The 24022-nt window shown below is 48.7% G+C and overlaps 2 protein-coding genes across 2 annotated transcripts; both read right to left on the bottom strand.

The window, feature by feature from the left end:
* Positions 1–1988: 1988 nt before the first annotated feature.
* LEMD2 (LEM domain nuclear envelope protein 2) lies at positions 1989–12476 on the bottom strand. The gene is made up of 9 exons (XM_015885335.2): positions 11079–12476; positions 10511–10551; positions 10114–10189; positions 9110–9186; positions 8381–8460; positions 5941–6086; positions 4794–4895; positions 4601–4703; positions 1989–3882 (listed from the first exon to the last, which is right to left on the bottom strand). Exons 1-9 carry the CDS (start codon positions 12436–12438, stop codon positions 3732–3734), a joined length of 2136 nt encoding a protein of 711 aa, XP_015740821.1. The 5' UTR covers positions 12439–12476; the 3' UTR covers positions 1989–3731.
* Positions 12477–15263: 2787 nt separating this feature from the next.
* MLN (motilin) lies at positions 15264–21632 on the bottom strand. Its single transcript, XM_015885100.2, has 5 exons — positions 21239–21632; positions 19198–19320; positions 17678–17791; positions 16153–16261; positions 15264–15414 (listed from the first exon to the last, which is right to left on the bottom strand). Exons 2-5 carry the CDS (start codon positions 19309–19311, stop codon positions 15407–15409), a joined length of 345 nt encoding a protein of 114 aa, XP_015740586.1. The 5' UTR covers positions 19312–19320; positions 21239–21632; the 3' UTR covers positions 15264–15406.
* Positions 21633–24022: the final 2390 nt, after the last annotated feature.

The following is a 24022-nucleotide window of genomic DNA, read 5'->3' as shown; positions in this document are numbered from 1 at the left end:
CAGGTGCTCTCCTCCATCACAGGGGAGGTCACAGAGACTGGGGGTTCTCCTGCAGGAGCCAGGGGACACGGGGGCAGTGGAGGTTCAGAGCCCTCACCCAGCTGGATCCCAGCCCCAGCACAAGGGCTGTGCTTGCAAAGTTGAACAAAGTCACGATGGAGATTCCAGTGCAAACCCTGGGAGAGATGGGCTCAGATGGGGCAGAGCCAGAGGGACGGAGCTCCCTGTCCGAGCTGCTGCTCCGGTTCATGCTGATCTTTCCAGGAGAACTGGCACGACTTGACATCCCATAAATAAGGCTCAGCATCAGCAGTCATGTCAGCAGGAGACAAAACATTTAACGTGAAAGGCTTTAAATGGAAGCAGGAAATGAAAAGATAAAGGGCAGATTTTATTTTAGATTCCTTGTTGGTACATATTTTGCTTCCTGACAGTGAGGGGATGCGATGGCTCCATCAGCCCAGTGCTCCAGAGCCTATTTATAGACCCCCCCCATGCCTTGCAAGAAAGTGGGAGCGATGGCAAGGCTGTAAGCAGAGCAGGGGTGAACCCAGGTTCCCTTTTCTCTGTGTGGACAGGGATTCTGGTGCCACGGCAGCTACCAGCACAGCCTGCAGGAGCAGCGTGAAACCACCTGCTGCCAATGGACACAAGGGAGGGGACCGCAGTAAATACCTTCCAGCACGTGCCAGCACACCAAACAAGATTCTTTCCTAACCTCAAATACGGTTCTGTTGTAACTTAGCAACCTGCATTGGGTGAAAGCAGCGAGGAGGAAGGCAGGTCCTGAGGAGAGATGGAGCCTCATGCTCCATTCAGTTCCATGCCTTAGCAATAGAACAGCTCCAGCGAGGCTGGACAAGCACGGCCACCGCAGAGCCAGCACCTCTCACTGATGGGAAACAGCCCCTCTGTAATCCAGAGCTACACGGTGACATTAATGCACGTTTCCTCCACCCAACAGCAGTGAGTCAGCCCTGTAGCTGGTGTTACACAACCAGGGATGATTCACAGCTCGGTCGCCATCTCACGAGAGGACTTTGAAGAAGCGAAGGCGCACGGTGTGTGAGTCACTGACACTCAGGTGAGAGAGGAATCCAAAGCAGAGCACAAGGACGACTCCCAAGGACTTGCTGAGGTTTGTCTACGTGTGGCTCAACTCAACAGGCAGCATCAGCCTCCTCGGGCTGCTGGTAAATCATCTGAAATGACTTTTAGCCTTGGTATCGAAATGCTTCCTTCCATAGCACTGTGTGATGGCTTTGCTTGGAGAGTCTTAACCCTTGGGACACCAGGAGGGACGGTGTTGTGGCCATGGACAGAGAGCAGCACAGGGCTGGGGGCAGGAAGGGATGTCTGTCCAACCCAAAGTACCCCAACCTACACCGACACCTGCTGCATCACATCACATCTTATCACATCCCCAATAAAGGACCTCAGGACCACAACCTGAGGATGCAGCAGTTTAGGGGAGAACCACTTCATGCAAAGGCTGCTGATGTTGCACACCCAATACACAAGAGATCTGCCTGGAAAACACATGGGGAACCCATGATGTTCAAGGCTCCCCCAGTTACCACAGCCCTGCTGCTCTGCACCATTCCCCATCTTGAACAAACACTCTACAAAGGACCAAGGAACACCCATCAACCTGCTGAGCTAATAATGACGGTCCCCCAATCCCCAAAGCTGTCAGCCTCTTCAAAGCACAACTAAACGAGACAAGTGCCTTCCGAGCACTCCTTAATGCTGCCTATTCCCAGAGCACAGATTGAATTTGCAACCCAACACTTGAGCCTGCTGGCTGCTGCACTGAGACCAGCGAGCGTCACAAGGATCCACACTGTCTCATTAGGCTGCCATGCAGCCCCATGCCACCTTCAGGGCTATACTTAGAACCCACCACCTCCCTGCAGCGGGATCTATTTGATCTGCGTGAGCTAAAGCACTTGGAACAGCCTGAGAGTCCTCAACAGAAATCAAGGGTAACAAATCATTCGTAATAAATTTATTTTATATATTGGTTTACAGAACTAAACTGAACGGGTAATAAACAGCACCAAGCCAGTGAGATTTGTTCTACAAAACGAGTTTAATACAAAAACATGACTGCAATGCTCAACTCCTCACTCTGTATTTGGATGGCTAAAAAAAAATATAGTAACTCAAAACCTGCAAACGGTTAAAAATAAAGGCTTAATTCCATAGGCACTGGTGTTTGTCAGAGCTTCTGTAACAACATGGAGACCTCATCACAATGTTTGAGAAGAATCAAAGCTGCCTTCAACCGATTCCCTGCTTAGTGGTGAATGACTCCAAGGCGGCTCCCGAGTCTCCTCTCCTGTCCAAACACCTTAAATGTGCGACCAAAAGCAAAACAAGGGGTAGCAGCTGCCTCCCTGCACAACACCTCACCTGCACAACACCTCGTGGGACCTACAAGGCCTCCCTGTGCTGTGCTGCTCTCCCTGCAGGTCTGGTTGCTCAGGCCAGACATGAGTTTGGTCCCCGCTGTCCCATTGGTGTCCTGGGCAGCGGTTTGATGGCACTGGGAAGAACAGATTAACAGCATTTTCACCCAGTTTAAGCTGCCACACTCAGGAGATATTTTCATTGAAGAAACCAAACCAAAACAACACCCCCAAGAACAACAACAGTCCTGTGCAGGACATAAAAACAATCTCAACTAACTAGATGACTGTAGATACAAAAAGCAATGCCTGCAGCACCAACAGAGGACGGGTCGCTGCTGCTTCTACCTGTTGTGAGGCTGCAGGAACGTGGATTTGGCACCCCCTGACACGCCATGCATCGTACAGCCCTGCTCTGACCCACAGCACATTGCAGCTGCCCAGGATAAACAAATACATTCAACCCCAATAGACATTCCAAAGCTGCTATTTAATAGCCCACAAAGCAATCCTATGGCTGCAGCCACAAGTGCTTTCTGAAGCTTCCTACATCCTTCACTTCCCACCCAATTCCCTCCCCAGCCCCCCAAGAAAACATAAAGCACAGAGTTTGCAGACTTAAAAAGTGGAACAGGATCACAAACGTTTCCCTCCACACCCCCAACCCAGCCCAAAGCACAAAGGCACGTCACACTGCCCTCCCTCTACGATGACCTTCGCCTGATTTCATTCCTCTCCTATTATTTCTTCCCTCATTCCCATAGGGTGCAGCAGACACAAACATCCTCCCTGTTGGGAAGCAGCAGGTGCTCTCATCGCTATCCTTGTACTGCTAAAAAACAAACGCTAACAAAACGCACCTGAACTGCCACCCCACTATTTCCATGGGAGATGCTGATCTCCTTTAAACACGCTCCATGGCAGATGTTGCCTCCAGTTGGCTTTTGTGGAATTGTGGTCAAATTTTAAGGACCGTTGTCAGAGGTCTCAGGTCCTTCAATCCTTAAGTACACATTTGTTTTTAAACAAGTTGCTTTAGGCCTGCTTGCTTACAGAAGCCAGATATCTGCTGGCAGGTTAACTTTGGTGTGATTCTGGCTTCCCACCAGCTCAAGCCCATCTTCTTTCTAAGCCAACATTATTGCCCTGATAATTTCTTTTTTGTTTGGACGTGAAGATTTTCAGAAAGAAGAGCAAACAGATACGTGCAATCCCCAACCCCAAGAGGTCAGGACCGTGACCTGCTCTTTCCCACCACCACAGAAGGGACCGTTCCCTTGCAGAGGTCCTTTTCAACAGTTGCTCTACTTCTGCTCCTCTTTAGTGTTCCGAATCTGAGACATAAGATGGCTGAGTCCATCTCCATACGAGCATATCCTCTCCTGCTACTCTGTGTGACTCTGTCTGAATCCGTGACTCGTTTGAGGCCAGAAACTCCACAGCTCTGTTCCAGACCCGCTTCATTTTCTTCCTGCAAAAAAACCAGCAATGAAAAGAAAAAAGAATTATATTCTCAAAGTGCCTTCCCCTGCTTACAGCTACTGTAGCTGCTGGTCAAGCCAGTGCCAGCTTCCTGCGCAGACAGTAAAGGAGATTAAACCAGAGTTCTGGTTGAGAGGTGATTTCAAGCCCAGGACATGAAAGCACAAATCTCAACCATGCTTCCATTCTGAAAAAGCACCAGAACCAGAAGCTCGCTGTGTCTTCCATTCAGAGCTGCCTCATCTGAACAGGAAACTTTGCAGGTAGACAATGTACAAATTCGCTTCAGAAGAGCCTCCCCAAAACCCCATTGAGCTGATGGGAAGGTTTGTTCTGAGAAGTGCAGCTCCTTCCTGGAGAACAAGGCAGGATGGCTGAGAAACAGGAAAGCATCTTACATAGATTAGATGGCGGAGGAAAAAAAAAGATGCTCCAGGCCCAGGAAAAACAAAATCCAATTACTGTGTGATAGAACAATGACAATACACCAGCGTGACTGCAAAAAATATCAGCCCCAGGACTGTCACATTAATCTCCAACAGGTTAATATATAGCCTAAGTTTTATCAACATCCTTTATGAAGTGAAAGGCCAGACAGACTCTTCTTGCTTCCCATCAATTGTCTGCTCGTGGTCTGTCACCCAGTAACTATGGTTTTGAGTTGAGTAATACCATGCTGACAACCCTCCTTAAAGAACAAAGCTCACCTGCTCTGAGGAGGGATGAGACTGTCCCGAACGTGGAGAATGCCCACATAGGGATAACGCTCCATGTTCCGTTCCCATTCCTTATAGTGGTCCTGGACAACAGCTGGAGGGCAAAAGGGAAAACAAGGAGAGACTTCAATACTGCAGAGAGGAGAAGAGCGCTACTTGGGTTTGCAGAGATATTGGATTCTACCTATGATCTTCTTCACCATATCGTACATGGCTTGTTCCTCTTCCTCCATCTTCCGCCAGCGATACCGAAGGAAGATGAGGATCCCCCACAAAGTTACCAGACCTGGAGGGACAGAAACAAACAGAATTCAGTAGTAACATGCATGTACCTCCTCAGTGCTAGCAGGTTTCTTTTTCACACCTCTCTGGAGGCAGCTTTCCTCCTCGCTGCAACATAGGCCTGCTTGGAACTGAATCCAAGCAGCACAGTTTTATCACCAAGAGAGCTGCACTGCACTAAACTGCTGGTACAACAACACCTGCAGCAGAAGAGCATGTGTGCATGTGAGGAGAGGAGGTCACAAGGCCTCATCACAGCCTCCCCTCCCAAAAAAAAAAACAACCTCAGCGTGACCACGGGGCTCTAATTCTCTAATCCCAGAGCTATCTCTTTGCTAGAGGCCTCCCCTATAATAATCACTTAAGAAGACTGTCAAGCTCCACTGCTCTGCAGTTAGCTGCTTGATAAGGAGATAAAGCCTGGGGCTCCAGTGCCAGCCTAAAATTCAGGAGATCTAAATTGAAGGTTTAGCACTGACAAATGTCCCTGTTACGACATGAGCTAACTTTAGCATCTCAGTCTCTACAATAAACATAACTATCCCCTTTCACCCTCACCTCTTCTGGCTAGATTATAAACTCCTCCAGCCAGCACTCGACTCTCGTTATCACCTTGCTCAGCAAGACCTCTGTCTCAGCTGGGGTGTGACAGACTCTTCCCATAAAGCCTATAATACTTGAAACACTACAAGTCATTACAGGAGAGTCCAGAAGAGTTTGTAATTTAATGCAAGAAAAGAAAGAATAAATGAATCTTTTAGATAGGTTAACATACTTATTTTGCAGACAGCGGTAATGGGTACTTGAGGAATACTCAGGGAGCTAATCAGCTTGCTGATTTAAGGTAAGTGTTAAGCACTCAACACAAGAGCAGGTCTACAGGTCTCTTTCTGCTGCCACAAAAAGGTTAATTAGAAATTAACTCGTTGGCAGATTTATTTCACCTCTGCTGGTAGTTTTGTATGGCTGGAAAAAAATACGTGTGTTCATGCATGTTCATCTGTACAGCCAGCATGGGGAGAAGTCGAATTGAAACACTGACAACTTACACCAGAAAAACAGGAACAGGTTCATGACAGCAGTGATCACTGCCCGGCGGAAACGGCAGCCGAGCCCCATCTGAGGATGGGCTGATTCGAGACAGACCACGTCTTCCACTCTGGTAACTGGTTCGGAGAGATCTTTGCCTTTCAACCTGATGGGAAGAGGCAGAAAAGCTTCACTGAAGAATACAGATGCTCCAACTGCGGTCTTTAATCAAGAGAGGAAACAGACTGCAGATGCAGTAACTTGTTCTATATGCCACATAGAAAATACACCAACATCTTCGCACCTCCTCTTTCCAGAACATTTTGGGACTGGCTGCTTAGCAAGGACTGGATATGGCTTTAGAAAAGGCAGCAGGGCTGGAACTCCCACTGGTAAACTGAAATCTCCCTCTGCAGACTCTTTGACAGCACCTCTCAGCGTGCAGAAGATTAAACTTTAAATTGGATTCCCACCTCCCAGCACAGAGAAATGGAAATGTTTACTGAGTCACTCATCAGCAATTGCAGAGAAAGCAGTTGAGGGAGACTGCAATGTCCACGGAGGTTGTGCTGTTTCCCTCAGTACAGATGAGCATAAACAGTTTAGCTACGAAAGTGACAACACATCAACTGTATCTGCAGTGAGAAATGGACACACCCTCAGAAAGCATTCACAGCAAAATCGATAACACGTCCTGCTGCAAAATCACTGCTACACACCTGCTGTGCCAGCCGAGATGCTTTTAACTCCCTTCTTTCTATACACATACACAATGATGTGGTTTCCTTATTAGATCCTCTAAGCCAACAGGCATCAGGCAATCTTAGCGAGAGCCATCAGATTCAGTGCAACTAAACCAAGGAGGATTTCATTTTTTTAAGCTAATTCAATCCCAGGTTTGCAATGAATGACTTATTAGACAATGACATTTTCTCCATGTATTAGTGCAGATCTCACCAAGCGCTGACAGCTTGTATTTGGTTCCTGGATTCTACAGCAGCAGCAAACATGGCTCTTTCCCACCCCTCATCTTACTGAGGATCCACATCCCATACTTGAAACATGCAGCAGAATCACTGAGCACAGAGCTCATTTCCAGCTCTGCACTCTCAGATTGGCACCCAGGACACCAATCTTACGTAGCAGTTGCTGGAAGTGCCACCCTCAGGTTGGTAAGATGCTGAACGCTCACTCTGCACACCACGCAGACTATGTGAAAGTAGATTTCTTTGGCAAACAGCCCATAAAACTGCTAATTATGAAAACTGAAAAGAAAAAGAGCATATGTTCTATGACAAGGCTCCCGACACGAGCACTGCTCCTGTACAAAATACATACATCTGAAAACTCTGGACCCCAGCCCACAAGCAAATCCAAACCTGCCAATAGGAAAACAATGGCTTGTCCTGGGGGTTTGCCACACACACAATGTTTTTTAGGACAAGGAATCAAGCAGTAGCAGTCCACACAAACCACGTCCACCAAGCTCTAGCATTACTACTGCTGCAACTCATTTAATCAGAGATACATTTTATGTATGCAATATTATGCAATATTAAAATGCAAACAAATGTTAGGCTTCAGAGTTAACATTGGAGTGGAGGCAGCTGACACTTCCCAGAGGCAGATAATTACGTCTGTGGAAACTGCATAACAGCCTCCCGTTAGACTATGGCCTGAACATGGTATTTTTCACCTGAGGAAACCAGCACTTGTACCATTCTACACGTACTGAAGCAACTGGCAGCCAATAAACCCAAGATAAAGAGCCCCACAGGTGACTGACCAAGCTCCTGCACAGTCACAGTCTGTTGGCTTTGACACATACTGTGCATTCTACTGGAAAGAGAACTGACACTAAAGGAAAGATACCATTCAACTGTCTGTTTCCTTCTCCTCCTCATAGACTTACGTGCTCCAAGGGATCCCAGAGCACGTGGCTGTTACCTACTGAAGAGAACACCCTGCTGACCTGCACACCCCAATCCCTTTGCTTAAAGGGTGCAGCTCCACACAGTACCAAAGCTCTGCTTTCACTGTGAGTACTGAATGAAAGTCATCCGGGGCACAGTGAGTACACAGGCAAGTTCAGCAAGTGTTCTCCCAAGGCCACAAGCAAGACGCCAGAGCCACCACTTTAAGCCCTGCAGTAAGCACAATGTAACAGTTAACAGGCACAGCATCAGACTTTGACTTCATCTGCAAAACAGTGTGTTCATGAACACCACGTCCCCCATTGCAATGATTGGGAAACACACTGAGAAGGAATGTCTGCAGTTGCCAATCTGTTTTAGGACCATAGGTTTTATTTGGAAGCTTGCCTGGGAAGCACTGACAAAGTGAGTCTCTGATTATCTTCTGAAATCTAATGAAGCTTTTTGTGCACACCTCACAGGATGTCCAATTACACACCAGTCGACACAGAGAAGGATCATTTTGGAACAGCAGGCTTCCACTTACCATATTCCTAAATCTTTGTTACTGTTCAGTATCCAGTTCAGGGCAGCTTCAAACTTCTGTTGGGAGCCACCAGTTACATTCTGCAAGAAGAATCCATTAGAATGTCAGTCTTCCATTCATTTAAAATACTGAGTAGAGTTATTTCATAACAGTTATGAGAGAACTTATTCTATGCAGTCTGTCCCTATGTTAATTCTTATCATAATTCTGCAAACTGGAGGAATGAAAACTAAATCTGAAGGTCGGTCTGGACTGAAATCTTCTGACTATGGTAGATGATGCGTGAAGCGCTCTGTGAAATAACACTCTCTCAGACTGTTAGGACTAACCACTAAATACAACATAATCTTACTGACAGTTTACCATGAAAGAAATGGAATGCTGGATCAAAGCAGTCTGTCTTCTGACACTTTGGGGTATAGAAAGATTTTTCTTCTGCCCAGGCCTCAATCCAGGGAAATTTCTAGTTTCACAAGACTGATGACCGTGGCAAAACAACTAACCATTAAGTTAGATTTACAGAGCCTGAATCAGAGATGTAGGGGAAGATTACTTTCAATCGAACTGCTGAGAACAGGGCTGGCCAAAGGGGAAACCAGAGGTATGGGAAAGAATCAGAAGAGGATGAAGAAGTAAAACAGATGGCAAATTGCTTCAGTATCTATTATTTACTGCCTTGTAAGAGACTAAGCACTACATTACAACAATAGCTGCTCACAGCCTACTCACCACCACGTGGTCCCTTGCTTCACTAACCCAAATGCATTTGCTCTTTAGATTCTCAGGGTTTCCACATTCAAAATTACCTGGTAAAAAAAAAAAAGTCAAATAATGTTTATGGGAAAAAAAAACGTTGACAGTTCAGAAATACACTCAACTGCCTAAAAACACCATCCTTTAAACCCAGCTACAGCTCTAGGCAAAACAGTGGCAAGGTGAGATTTACATGGTAGGCAGGTTATCATTATGACTATTAATAAAGCGCTCAGGCACTGATATAGGTCGGGAAAGGGCAAGAAAACCTCATGCTTAGTATGTGAGCTACTCAACAAAGAAAAAAGGGGGAAAAATACTGTTTCACAGAACACATAACTACCTGTCTGACATAACTGCCAGCAGAGGGGCTTTCCAGTAAGCAGCAGAGGCTGCAGTGTTGAAGTGTGATCAACACAAACTGCTTCTAAGAAGCCTATATCCCAGCTTTACCCTCTGCTCAGGCAGAGGAACACTGACCAGGAACTCAGGCTTCCAAATCATCCCTCACAAAGCTGAGAGACCACACAAAACTGGTACCGAAGCTTTAGAAATCCTGTGAAACTTCAAAGAAATCCCATCATCTGCTGTCACGTTTCAGCTCAGAGCTGACAATTTCTGAAGTCGCTCCGACTCCATTTGTAAGAGCACAATGATTTACACTTAACTGGCTCTGAGCATCCTGGAGATCATTTCAAGATGCTGTTAGAAAAGAACCACAAAGCTGAAGATTTACACCTCCAGTTCCCAATACACCAAGTGCAAAGAAGGACCACTCCACAAGTGCATGGTGATACGAGTGTATTAGCCAAGCACTACTGAGATTAAAAATAAACACACCTTTTTCTGTTTTTCTGTTACCTGACTTTCTCAGAGCTCTTTGAGTGGAACTGACTGTTCCATAAACTCCTCTCTTCAAATTAAGGTTAAACATGCCCAGATAGCTGAGAGAGTGCTTTACAACGACAAATGGAACTTACCAGCCTGTACGGACAAGTAGTTATACAACTCATGCAGCATGTTCATCACAATGTCCTTCTGTTTGGCTTTGCAGAACTGAAAGTCAGAAACAGGTAACACACATGAACAGGCTGACAGTTATGGGAGAGCAGTCAGACTAGGCAGAAATGTCACAACAAAATGCCAGCAGTGGGGCTGGCATTAGCTACGCATCACTAGATAAAAGTGAACACACCTGCAGCACAGCCACAGTTGCTGAGGCCAAGTGGAACTTAATTGAGCTTCCAACTCCTCAAATCACAAAGGTAAAACTAACAATTTCACATTGATATAATCCTGATGGAAGCTTCCCTGAACTATTACTCCTCTATGAGAATCCCACCCGCAATATTTAAAGGTAAATAAATATATGCTTACATCATCTGTTCTTTTGTCACAATCCATGGGCAGGAGATGAACTACGGGAGAGAAAGAGAGAGTTAACTGGCTGCAAAACAAGAGCTTTGGTCAAGAAAATAATAATAAATGTATTTTTGTTATAGACTCTACTTTCGAGTCTGACTCTGCTATTTTTAATCTTACTCTATACAGCTACACAAACAGCACATCCAAAGCACTGCATTGGTAGGCAGCACTGAAAGCAAAAGAAATAAAACTGGTTTTGTACCAGACTGCCACACACGTATTTGTACCTGCTACATATGTATTATATAACACAACAAATAACTGTAAGACACCTCGTTGGCCAGGATAGAGCATCAGTCTCCATAAAAAACAGAGTTTTGAAGAACTGAAGGCAAAAGCAAAAAAAGAACACACACTTGACTTATTTTCAATGGTGAATAAGACTTCCCAAAGGCAAGCGGGAGGGCAATGGAGGTGTCAAGTGAGAGGATGATATATCTGATAGTGATGGAAGTAATAACGTTAGAAAATAAGAGTTAATAAGGTAAAAAAAAAATCACAATTAAAGCAGTACACGTACAGTCCTCCTCTGTCTGGTCAAGCCAGCCGGACCCAACCATCTTCACCATGAGGATGCCCAGAAAAATCATCAGCAGCACCAAGCTGGCGAGGAAGAGGAACTGGGAGAGGTAGTACTCGAGGCCTTGGCGCCTTCCTTCCACCTGCTGCCTGGGGGCTGAGCGCAGGAGCTGAGTGCGGGGTGTCACCGTTGGAGTTGATGTACCCCACCGGCTGCCCGAGAGCAGCCCTGTGTCACTCGCAGTCCTCCATGGCAGCCGTCGGGTCAATCCCTCTCCCCAGCTGCTGAGTTTTGGCTCTCTGTCTGCCTCTCTTCTAACACTGGACGCCAGGTTCTCCTCTCCCCTCCTAAATGGGTAACTCAACCCGCTCCGTCCTGCTGTGGTTCCCCAATGGGTGCTGGGTTCCACCTTGCTGCCCTGTCCCCACCAGCTGTTGGAGAAAAGCCCTTTCCTTTCCGCCTTCCTTTCCCCTGCTGTTTCCCACTGTGCTGTGGAGCTCTGCCCTGCAGTTCGCCCTACAGATGTGTCCCAATGGCTCCCAGCTGTCAGGCCCCTGCTTTCATCACTGGAAAAGGCTGTGGAGCTGGGCCTTGCACTTCTTCCTGCAGACGTACCCCAGGAGGGCACGGAGCTCAGCCCCCCCACCCCATCCATGGCCGTCCCTAACCCAGCCCTAGCGCTGAGCCCTTCACTTCTCCCTATGGACGTGCTCCACTGGGACGTGCTGGGCCCCCCAAACCCATCCAGGGTTGTCCTGATCCCGCTGAGCCCCTCGCTCCGCTCTGTGGCTGTGCTCCATTGCAATGAGCTGGAGGCCCTAAATCCATCATCCAGCGCCGGGCCCGTCCCAGCCCTGATCCCGCTGCTGTCCAGCGCTGAGCTCCACGTGCCGCTCACCCCCCGCAGCCCATCCCGGGTCACCCCCCCCTCGTTCCTACCGCCGAACCCCCCAGTTCGCCCGGGGGGAGACCCTCGTGTGTCCCCCCACGACACCCCGCCTCCCTCCGCGGTCTCCCATCGGGACGCTGCCGCTCTCCCTCTCTCCTCCTCCTCGTCCTCGTCCATCCCGTCCTCCTCCATCTCCTCCATCTCCTCCTCCTCCTGTTCTCTGTCTCTGCCGGTTCTGACGGGGCTGAACCCGGGGCGCGGCCGTGATGGTGAGGCCTGTTGCGGCCTAACGGAGCTGCGGCCCGGGCTGGGCGGAGCACCGCGCCCCCCGCGCTTGGCCGCCGCCTGCTCGGCCCTGAGGCAGCTCAGCTTCTTGACGTAGACCTTGCGGGTGGTGTCGGTGATGGGCCCGGGCCGGTAGCCCAGCGCCAGCAGCTCCTTCCGCAGCTCCGCGTCCGTCAGCTCCGCCATGGCCGCAACGCTGAGACCAGGCCCAACCGGAAGCACTCCGTTAATAAGGAAGGGCGGCCGCCATCTTGAGGAGGGCCGGCGGCACCTTTATGGCGGCCATCTTGGGAAGGGTGCACGTGGCCCGGCTGGCCGGCGCCATGTTTGTACAGGAAGTGCGGGTCGGGCGCCATATTGGGAAGGAAGGTTGGGCTTCTCCGCCATATTGGGGAGGTCGAGAGTGAGCCCTCTGGAAGCCAACATGGCTGCTGCCCACCACAGCAGGGAGAGAAGTGTTGGAAGTGATGTACAAAAGCAGCCTGACCTTTTTCTTTCCCCCCTTCTCCCACCTGTAAATAAAGTAAATAAAGTGGCTGGGATAACTGTGGCTTAATATCAGCCTTTAATTAAAGCTAATGAAGCAGTGGTGATGGATGCATCACACATCAACAAGACAAGCCTGGGGAGCATCGCTGCCTGCCCTGAAGGGACATGGTTCTCATGGATGGAGAAAGCAGGAAACCTCCGAGCTGACACAGCCCAACAGCCCCATGGAAACGCAGCTTTGTGTTCCCATTGACCTGCCCACAGTGCTGGTGTTGTGTTCCCATTGACACAGTGCTGGTGTTGTGTTCCCATTGACCTGCTGGTGTTGAGGCTGATGGCAGAGCTGCTTTGTGTGCAATAAGGGCCATCATCCACCCAGCCCTGGGCAGCAGCAAAGGCTGCCAGGCAAAGCACAGCCCTGCTGCTGCCACAGATGGGCTGTGATGCTGAGAGAGCCTCGGCTGGAACATCTTGGCTGTAAATAGGGCTGTGGGAAGATGGGACAGCAAACAGGGGACAGCCTCCACCTTTCCTGCTAGCCCGAAGCTGCCTTAGTCCTGCTGGCAGTGACTCAGCCATCATATGGGATGAGCAGGCATAGCGTGCTGTCTGCTTCTCCTTCCTAAAGTACTGGTGTAAGTGGAGGGGTAGAAATAGCTCTGCATGAGGTGCCTGAAGAGGGGAGCATGCTGCATCCCCAACCAGCATGGCAGCGGATGCACCATCCCTAACAGAGGGGCTGCTGGAGGAACCACCATCCCACCCCCATTGCTCACCCCCTGGCGCCTGGCCCACAGTCCTGCATATGTCACTGGGGGAAGTGTCAAATCCTTCTTGAGAGCCGACTGTGCTGATTTAACACCCTGTCACTCACAGACGCTGCGCAGGTGTGACCCAAGAACACCGATTCTTGTCCCCCGATCAGATGTCATCTCCTCAGCCTGCCGAGCCTCTTATTAGCTTAGAAAGTTGGTGCCACTTCCAGTCTTTTCTATCTTCTTCCTCCTCCTTTCCCTCCTCTCTCCCTCAGCTGTTCGGTAGCTCATCCTACCATGAAACTATTTCTCAGTTTTTGGAGCTGTAAGATCTTCCTCATCTACTTGCAGGCATGGACTTCAGCACTGCTGGCCAAATGATGCTCTCCTGTAGCATCATTCTTGTGGGAAATGGTCCAAGGAGCAAATCCCAAAGGCTCATGATATTCCTTCCTCAATGCCACAGCTCAGCCAAGAATCCTCTTCAGTGCAAGAGAAGGGCAAAATGGGATGCTCTGATCTATATTGAAGCTTCTGCAGGGTTTTAAGGAGCAGTTTGCACTGCAGGTGGAAGCTCTTGTTGTTTTCCTATGGCAGGGCAAATCTAAGCCTGGGGTAAAGATCTGGGTCTTTCAGAAATACTGAGTGTCCCTTCAAAGCAAACAGCTTTGATCTTGCTGGACACAGTAAGCACAGTGCAGCTCCTCTGTGCTTCCCCTGCCAGACCTCCCATGGGTATCAGTCCACTGCAGATTGATTTGCACTGGCTGAGCTCCTAACCCAGCAAGACATGCAGGTGCTTTCATTTTCTGCCTAATGGAATGTATTATTTTCCACCAGCTCAGACTCTCTTACAGTGACTTCATAGCTCCACCTGCCTCAGCAATAATCCCTGCAAACTTCCAGTTACACGGAGCTGATCCGTCTGTGCAATAGGAGTACGCCTTCAAATCAAATATTAAACCTGGAATCCATTCTGTGCTGGATGCTGCATTATACATTGAGACGTTTCATTTCTCCAAGGGATGGCTTGCAGCAGGGAGCACACTGAGGAAGTAGAAGTGTGTCTGTGTTGTTCTAGCACAAACGCAGCGATTTGGATGAGCCGCAGTAAGAACAGAATTTGTGTTAGATCAGGAGGATAAAATTGGATTGGAATTGGATATGTTCGAGTACATGCCATTGATCTCATCGGTCCTTACTTTACATATGTTAGATTTTCTGCTGCCAGGATAGAGAAGCAGCTCTAAAATAAGCCAGAGGTATGTTAAATGGAGAGCAATATGTTCAAGCGGAATTACGATGTCACATCTAGATTTGTTTGAGAGCCAGCAATCATGTTGGAGCCGTGTTGCTTCGCACCGTGCCTCGTTCACATCATCGCTATGGGTGTTCCTTGACGTGTTGTTCAGATTCATGTAGCCTGGGGGAGCAAGAGGGGGTTCAGACTGCAGGTAGGAAGAGCACAGCTGCTTTCTGCTGGCTGTATGGGGGTGACCTGCCATGGGCAGAGGCTCCCGCTGGGCTCCCAGCTCACTCAAACTGATGCTTCTTGCCCTTGCATGGCTTGGTAGTCCCATAACCATGCCTCCATTTCTCTCCTTGCCAAGAGGGAGGCCTAAAACCTATTAGTTTGCAAAGATTAATGACTCGGGCTCCTCAGCATGCTTTGCACTTGTCAGAAGGACGATGATTTCTCTAGAACTGGAAACCCTCCTTCTTATCTTTCCCACACTCGCTGCTTGCCATCTGGCTGAAAAAAGGCACAAATCCTTCGTTTAATTATGCTGCGCTTTTTATTATCTCACCTCAGATTTTGTTGTTAATCTCTTTTACAGATTTCATGTACATAAAGTGGAGTCTTTTAGCTACACCAAGCTGTATCGCTTTCTCTTCTGATGCTGCTGATATCAGTCAGCTGAAAGAGAAGAAGGAACAAGTGTCCTTAAAATTTGTCATTATGCTTTATATATCATTTCCTCCTCCTCAGCTCCTCACCGAAAGAGCAAGGAGGCAAACTGAAATCAGCACAGGAGAAGTAGAACAGCAGCTCCCGCTGAGATAAAAGGACCCTTTTGTTGGGGAGTTTAAGCCCAAATCAGACAAAGGTCTGGAGACAACACTGGTAAGAACACTTCCATCACCCTCCAGATCTGAAATAGCTGCATCCATCTCAACCCTGGACTTCTCCTTCTGCACTTCCCAAATGCTGGGAGCAGATCCCAGGGCTGGATTTTGTAGCACTCAGCACCTTTAGTTGCAGCTAAGCAGATAAGCCCCCGTGCAGGGAGCAAGGTGTTCATATACAACTGCAGGTGCTGAGGTGCCTCACCTGTCCAGGTTTCATTATAGGCTCTGCTGGAAATTGCACCCTAAAGACTGAGGACTTCTGAGAAGGGGGAGTAGGGAGGTAGGAAGATTATTGCGATGCTTAACAGTCAACATCAGCTCTAGGACACAGACAACACTCTAAGAGAGCATATAACCTTCCCAGAAGAAAAGTGTGTACATGAGAGAGAATGGGGTATCTGAGGACTCTGCGAGCAAACATGACACAAAAGCCCTTCTGAGGAATATAAATATCTCCATGATGATGAGCTGGTGAGAGGAGAGAAAGGCAGAATTCCCAAGGCAGAAATCAACCCCCTGCCAGTACCGTTTGGGGTGTCCTGTAACACCTCCGTGAGCAGTTTCTCCAGGACACCTTGGTATTTTTCCAGCTGTCTCAGTATGAGCCACATCCCAGCTCTGGCAGGAACTGCTGGCTGCAAAGGAAAGAAGAACATCAGAAGGAGAAGAGCAGAGCATGGGCAGGCAGGTCAGGGTGCTACAACCCCACTTTGCTCACGTCAGTAGAGGGTCTGGGGTTGGTGTGAGGGGAAGAGGACGATCATTATATCGGGGGGGAAAAAAACAGTGTTTTGGAGTCAGCCCCTTCTAGTGCCGATGCAGTGCTGTGCTGTTCAAAGTGCCAGAGTTTTCGTGTATTGGATCATCTCTAGTCTGACTCAGAAATACAGATAAAGGCACCTACCGGCAACAGAGGCTGTAAAGAAGAAAAATCATTTCTACACCTTATAATCCTCCACTATCTCACACCTTGACCCTTCAAAACATCAGCTTTACTGATGCCGGTGAAGCATCCTGCATAAAAAAAGGTTGAGGATGAGACATCACCCTGCCTGCAGCCTGAGCAGCTGTGAGCCGTGGCTCAGATGTACCCAAAGTAAATAGAGTTGTTCCAGTCATGGCTGGAGGCACAGGAGGGCTGGTGGCTGCATGGGCGTCGGGTACTGGGAAATGCCAGTTATTTAATGCTTTGAGCTGCGAATCCTTGCTGTTTAAATCCTATTATTGATCGCTGGTGCACCGCGTTTGGGAAAGCAGTTGCACATTGAGCTGCACGTTGGCCAAACTCCATGGCCTCTCTGCCTGTCCTGTGCTTTGGGCTGGACCTTCGCACTCCTTTTGTTGGCAGAAGATGGTTGTGTTGACCACAGGAGGGGCTGCTCTGACCGGACAAAGAGCTCCCTGCATTCGAGTGGAAAAGCACAATTTTCAGACCTAGCTAACCAAGTAACCGTGCCTTTGAGGGCTTAGACTGGCACTTAAATCCCTCAAATTGGCAATTTTCTGCTCTGTATACAGCCCTTGGGGGGGTGCAGCTGTATGGGCCCCACTTTATAAGTAAGATCCTGCCAGTGCAGAGGGCTGTGAGATAGGAGGTGAGCGACACCAGACAGCTGATGCAGAGCTGCCTGAAAGAATGACAAGTTAAAATCAGACCTGCTGAGCTACAAATTACTGCCTTGCAGTTGGCTGGCGTTCCCTGAATGGCAGAGAAAGACCTCATGTTGTTTCCATCTTCCTGTGTGAAGGTGGAGGCTAGGTGGGTCTGAGGGGTGTCCAGCCTGCTCAGTGTCTAAGGTAATTTATGGCATGGAGGTAAAACTGCTCTCTGATGAAATCTTGCTGGGTTGCCTGGCAGAACTGGTATGAAATGGGGGATATTGCTTTACGTGACTGTGAGCTCCATAATACCACCCACTGCCTTCTCATATGGCACCTCCAAGTATTCATCTGCAGCCAGGACCCATGGGACATTCCCCATCCCCCTTGGGCTGTTCTTATCCCCTCTGCATGTCCTCATAGGATCCTTAGAGCCGTGTGGTTTAACATACCTGGATAGTCTTCATCCTGTCGATACCTGCATCAGATTGCTCAGAGAAGCCTTCCTCTTCCAGCTGCTGCAGAGGCGTCAGGGATTTCTTCTGCCCTTTGTTCCTCTCCTTTTCCTGCAACCCCACAGCAGAGAGCAAACAAGGCAGTGATACACAGCATCATGTGAGCACCAAACATGCACTGTGATGGGATGCCCTGTGCCCGTGTGCCTTGGAACAGGGCACAAAACCCAGGGAAATGGAGGTCTAACTGCTGCCTGCAGCCAACGCAGCCTGGTTCCCCTGGTGGGTGTTTGATAACAAACCCATCAGCCTTGGTGACTGTAATGCTGATCTGCAGGAAGGGCTGCAGTGCTCAGTGTAAGACTGAGTTACAGTATTGCAGGCAATGATCTGTAGCAAACATGACACTCCTGGACGACTGCTTTGATCTGTGCAGGACGATGCTGTCAGCAGGAAGGGATTTACTGATCTTGCAGAGCTATTCCACTGGCCCAGTCCTAGTTCCCTCCTGTCACAGTGTCACTGAAGTTGAATGAAACCTGCACACCCTCATTGCAAATGGGGAGCTCTGTGCATACATTACATATTGCCAGCCTTTCTTGGAAGTCTGCAAGATCAGTCCTATCACATTGATGGGGCTAAACTTTGCTTCAGGACCCTCCTTTAATTAAGAACCTGAATAGAACAAAACAAATTTGCTTTGGGATAAGACAGGACACAAAAACGCACCCTTGTCTGTGCTCAGTGCTGTGCTGACTGCTCACTATGGGCTTGCTTTGGTTTGAAGGTGTGCTCAGAAAGCTAAGACTGATTTCACCCACGTACCTCTGGAAGCCCCTCAATCACCAGCAGACTCATAGCTAAAAGGGTAACGATGTGAGAACCATCTGGGGACCGTGCGTGGGTCTGTGTCCTCTCCTTCAAGGAGGCTGAAGGATGTCTGTGCTTCCCACAAGGAGAAATCACAATCCAGAGAGCAAATAGGTATTGGAAGAAAGATTTCACCCCTGTATGAGAGGATTGCAGCGTGCGGGGGAAGATCCCTTTGGCTGTGTTTAAGGAGAAGATGCAGTCTCTGAGCTGCCTGCCTGACACCTTTCAACAGTATTAGTTTCACATCAAAAGGAAAACATTCTCTCTGCACATCCCAGAGGTGACAACCATCTGGAGGATGGTTAATTATTTGTTACAACAAAAAGACCCATCAATGTGGTGATGGGAGGCTGCAGCTCCTTCGCAGAAATTACAGCCACTGGCAGGGAAGAAAGAAAAAGGAGACTCTGTTACCAGCAGATGAGATGCTACATCACTTTCTGTTCCTTATGTAAAGGAGTTTTGGATTTTCCTCTCTAGTCTCACACCTTACAAATTGTCTCTGCCATCTCCCATAGCCCTCAGCTCTGGAACAAGGGAGGGGCTGCCAAAGTCACATCTCCTGTTCTGGGTGATGGGAATGGCAAGGTGTGCTCAGGAGGAAGGAACCTCAGTGTTACCCCCAGTGTGTGTCTCTGGATTACCTGCATTTTCTGGAAGTCACTCTGGGTGAAGAAGGGCACAAAACCTTCAGCCTGTTCTGCCAGCACTGACATCACGTACAGCAGGAGCAAACCGGCCGCCTTCCTCGAAACCATTGCAAGAGCCTGAACAACACAGGAAGGAGGATGCCAGGGTAATAACAGAGAGGGCCATTTAATGAGAAATCCCTCTGGCCTTTCATCAGTTGCAATCTAATTTAGCCACCAGCTAACTAAAGATATATTTACTCTTCCAGATGCTCCTAAGCTGAGAATAGAAGCGTCTTGACTGACAATTCTCTCTCAGACTGTTTCTTGTAAACAGATTTGTTCTTGAGCAATATCTCCAGAGACCGAAAGCCCAGCCCTTCAGTACTGCTAAAGACTCCTCTGTTCTGCAAGCTTCAGCCCTCCAGCTGTAGTGGTTTAAGACCTGCATACATCCAGAGCAAAGCACTCCCGTCGATCCCTCTGACAGCGAGGGATGCTGCAGGAGAGGAAGGACGCACTACGGCTGCTTTCTTACATTTTGTTTTCATATTTCTCACCCCTGAAAACCTGCACTGATGGGCTCAATCTTTTAATAAGCCTCGTTGGGTCCAAGAGAGCTGCGAAGGGCGTTTGGCAGCCTTGCTCCATAAAAGACGAGCATAAAGGGCTTTAAAAGCTACCTTCCAAAGTGATTTAACAGTGACTTCAGATGGGAAGGGAACTTATATAAACATTAAATGCTCTCTTTAAATATTAAAACATTCTCTCTGGATGCATTTAATGAAGTCTGGTCCCACAGCTTAACCACTCTACCTGATTGGAACTTGATCCTTAATTAGTTTCCAAAACCTCTCTGTTTGGACACCATTAAAAAGATGTCGTTAGGTCAAATTTGACCCCTAAATTAGATTTCACATAAATATCAGCTAGTATTGAACCGAAGGCGCTAGAAGTTAATAAGTATTTCCCTCTGCAGCACTTCCCAGTCCCATCCATTGCTGCGTGCCAGGCCAGGGATGGTGATGGGAGTGGGTTTGGATGTGGTACCAGACAAGGGCAGCTCCTCCCTGCCTGCTCTCACTGCAACATCCAAGCTGTCAAAGCAGGAGTTGCTGCAGTGATCAAAAGGGGATTTTGTCAGGTTCTTCCCCTTGTAATACAACGTGTTGATATGCATATGTGCTGATAACACGGCGTTATCTCAGTGTCATCAATCTCTTGTGCGGCTTCATTTATTCTAAGATTGCAATAAAACACTGCCATATACAGAGATAAACTCAGTCACCTCCTTCATCTCTTATTGACTAGCCCTCTGCGAATTGATTCCCTCTCTTCCCCCAGAGAAACACCCCCGCACATTACTCTAGTCAAAAAATATATCTTTTATGCATGTCCCTGCCTTCGTTTGTAAGCAGGACGTGTCTTCCAGACCTGAGATCATCAGCTCAGTGCCTCTCCAGGCGGATACGTACCTCCTTGTTTGTGAATTTGCTTCATAGCTACAAAGAGGAAGCACAAAGCAGAAGGATCCCAAGTTCAGAATCAGCACAACAAAGCGCTGCGGTCACACAAGGCTGGGTGAAGCGATGCCCAGCTCTCCTTATGGCTGTGTAACTTGGGGTGAAATGCCAGTTTGGGGGCAGGAGGGTGAACATCCACCTGGTTCTGGTGTGAGAACAGTGGCAAGATGGAGCTCAGCTGATGCACTGCCTTCCAAAGAATCAAACTGCTGCTGTCAATAGGAGCTGTGTGACTTGAGTTCAAGCTGTTCAAAGCAGCTTCCCAAGTGCAGAGGGCACCCAGGGCTCACCGTGCCTGACAGGTGCCCACGGTGAGCAGGAGTTGATGGAATCAATGCTCCCACCTTGGGAGAAGAGCAGAAAGCACCTTTCACCTTGCTTAAACATTGATTCGGTTTCCTCTTCTATGTCAGAGCTCTCTCATGTTCAGCAGCAGCTGCTGAAGCCAACCCCCACCACCAGCACCTATGTGAGCACACACAGCTCACCCCACTGAGCTGGCGAATGGAAGCTCAATCTACGCACGCACCCACCTGGAGAGCACTGCCCGGGATGCTGCAGGTCAAACCTCTTCTTGTTCCTTGTCACATCCAGCTGGGATCCTCCCTTATATACCCACTCACAACCACATTCCTGCACAGCACCCACACTCCCGAGCACCACAAAGCAGCTACCTGGTATGCATGGAAATGGGTGCACCAGATGGGCAGCACCTTTATCTGCATTGGGTTTTTAAGAGTTTCCAGGGTGATCCCCATCCCTGCCTCCCCAGACTGGTGGCAGCTGTTCTCTGCATGGTCCACAGCTGCAAACAGCCCTGAGATCACACTCTGCCTCGATTTTCCCATCTATAAGATGGAAAACTTCCCGTCTCCTAGCTTGTCTATTTGGATCATGAACCCTCCAGGATAAAGCTTTTGTGATGTGGGTATGTCAGCAGTCAAACGGTGCCATTCTTAATTGTCTTTGCATTGTAATGTTAAGAAATCAAGATAACAATAAAGCCACTAAAATCAGCACAAGGCAGGATGATGCCTGACCCTCTGGTATTGTTAAAGCACTGATTTAAGGCAGTGAATACCCTGGCAGGATCTAAATATTTATGTGTTAAAGAAAGCTATCCGTGCTAAAGCTATACCCAAAGCTTTATAAGGCGAGTGGACCAGTGGGGAGATGCCAAGGCAGTGTGAGATATTTATCTGTCCACTCTGAGTCCTCCTGTGGCCCATTCCCTTAATAACAACATCTCACAGTCCTGAGCACACCAGCACCCCTCAGGGACAAAGCTGTACACCAACACCTCTCTCCATACAGACGGGGCACAGAGATTTATCTCAGGTCTCATAGAGTTGCCTTCGGTCCCACAGAACCATCAGGCTGTGGGATGGGGATTTGGGGTCAGAACCCAGCACTGCTCACAAACCAGCAGCTCTGCACGAGGAATCCCAAGAGACAGCAGCCTCAGGTGGGGGGGATGCAAGAGGAAAAAATGAGCAGGGGAAGCAATGAAAGCCTCCTACATCAAACAGCTCCATGGGATGTTGTGGCAGGGGAGCAGGGCTGTGTTCTGCCCGGATGGCTGAGCACGGAGCAACATTTGCTGGAGACAAGAGGAAAAGAGCTATGGCCCCGGCCTGCAAAATGTCTTTTCCCACCTATCTCCATCGCAGCTGGTCGATACGATGTGTACACAGAGCGCTGAGCCTCACCATGGGCTCAATGCTGCCCCTGCAATCAATACTGCTCAGTTTGGGCCAAATTCTTCCCTAAAAGCCATGGCAGTCGCTAAGAACCCCATGCATTTATTGCTGCTTATCGCTGGGCAGCACAGCAAGCTTGGAGATAAAACTTACAGAGTGGTCAGCATAGTTTTTATCCCTGGGACCATGGAATGTGTGCTGATGAAATGGGGACGACCCATCACTGTTGGCTTGGTTTGTTTCCTACCCACCTTTGCTACGGATTATTGTGCAAAGCCCATCTGACACCAATCCCTGCTTTAATTGACTTTTCTTTTTTTCAGTATCTTTTTTCTAGTTATGATGGATGCAGCTGACGAGTCAGCAGATGGTGTTGGGAAGTGACAAATTACCAGCAAAGGTCACTTCTGCATAGCACTAAACTTTGCCGTGTCTTTTCCCCTTTTACCTCCAAAATGTGGCTGCCTGGCAGCTTTCCCATCCATCTGTGATGAAACTCTCAGCGTCGGGGAGAGCAACCTTTAAAATAAAAAGGGAAAAATGAGAATTAATCATATCTGAATTAGCCGGGTGCTGGCGGCCAGGTTTGCCTCTTCGTTATGCAAGTGAGCTCAAAAGGGAAACAGAACTGGAAATAAGGGGCCTGACTCCCACCCTCCCCATTTTCCCTTTACATTTCCCCTTATAGGCAGGCTTGGTGTGCCCCATTGCCAGCATAGAACGAGGATACATGAAAATAAAGGTCACAGCTGGAAGTCTGACCCCCAGCATCGTAATGGGAGAAGCCTGCCCTGCTGCGGCCCCATTAACAACTTGCAGCCTTTAGGCTTCCCAGAAGCTCTCCTGGTTTTATGAAGCAAAACTGCAGCGGAGGTGAGAAGCTTCACAAAGGAACGGGTGTGCAAAATGGAGCTGCTCGCAGTTCTGCAAAGTTAAACGTTTGCCATAATTGGGAGTAATTTAACGGGAAGCTGGCAGTGGGAGCGAAGGCTGTTAAGCCACGTATCAGTGGCAATGTCAAGGAATCAGGGGAACGCGAGTTCCCTGTGCCAGCAGCACCGAGCATTTGTCTCCATGTCCTGTACTTTCCCCTCCAAGTCGCAGTGTGTGCTTGGGGCTTTTTGGCAGGGAGGCTGCATGAAAAGCAGCTCTAGAAGCCAGCATTGAGCTCCAGCCCCAGGCAGCTGCAGTGGGCACGGAGCAGGCAGAGTGCGAGCAGCTGAAATCCCATATTCTGCTCTGCCCTGAGCCTGGGCAGGGATTTTGGTGCCCCCCCGCCAATGAAGGCTGTAATGTTGGAGTATCAGAGCCGTAGCAATAGCCCTGATAACTGCTATGGGGTGAACCACCCCCTGTTTTCCCATACAAACCCTCTGTGCATGGGGCTGGCATATACGGGAAGGAACAACTTACCTTCCTGCTTGGCAGAGCCCAGTTTGCTCTCAGTTCCACCAGACCTGCAGCAGCCTTTAGGGTTGCACAGGTTTGCCTCCCCCAGTCCCTAACTCTCCTTTCCTGGTGCCTATGGGAGCGTTGGTCTCACCCCACTGCCATCAGATTAGTTTTGCTTGGGTCAAAAACCCAGCACATGTGCTGCTCAATGTGACATCTGCAGTC

Source organism: Coturnix japonica, chromosome 26 (assembly GCF_001577835.2).
Source record: "Coturnix japonica isolate 7356 chromosome 26, Coturnix japonica 2.1, whole genome shotgun sequence".
In the NCBI taxonomy this organism is placed as follows: Eukaryota; Metazoa; Chordata; class Aves; order Galliformes; family Phasianidae; genus Coturnix; species Coturnix japonica.
This window is presented reverse-complemented; position numbering and strand designations above follow the sequence as displayed.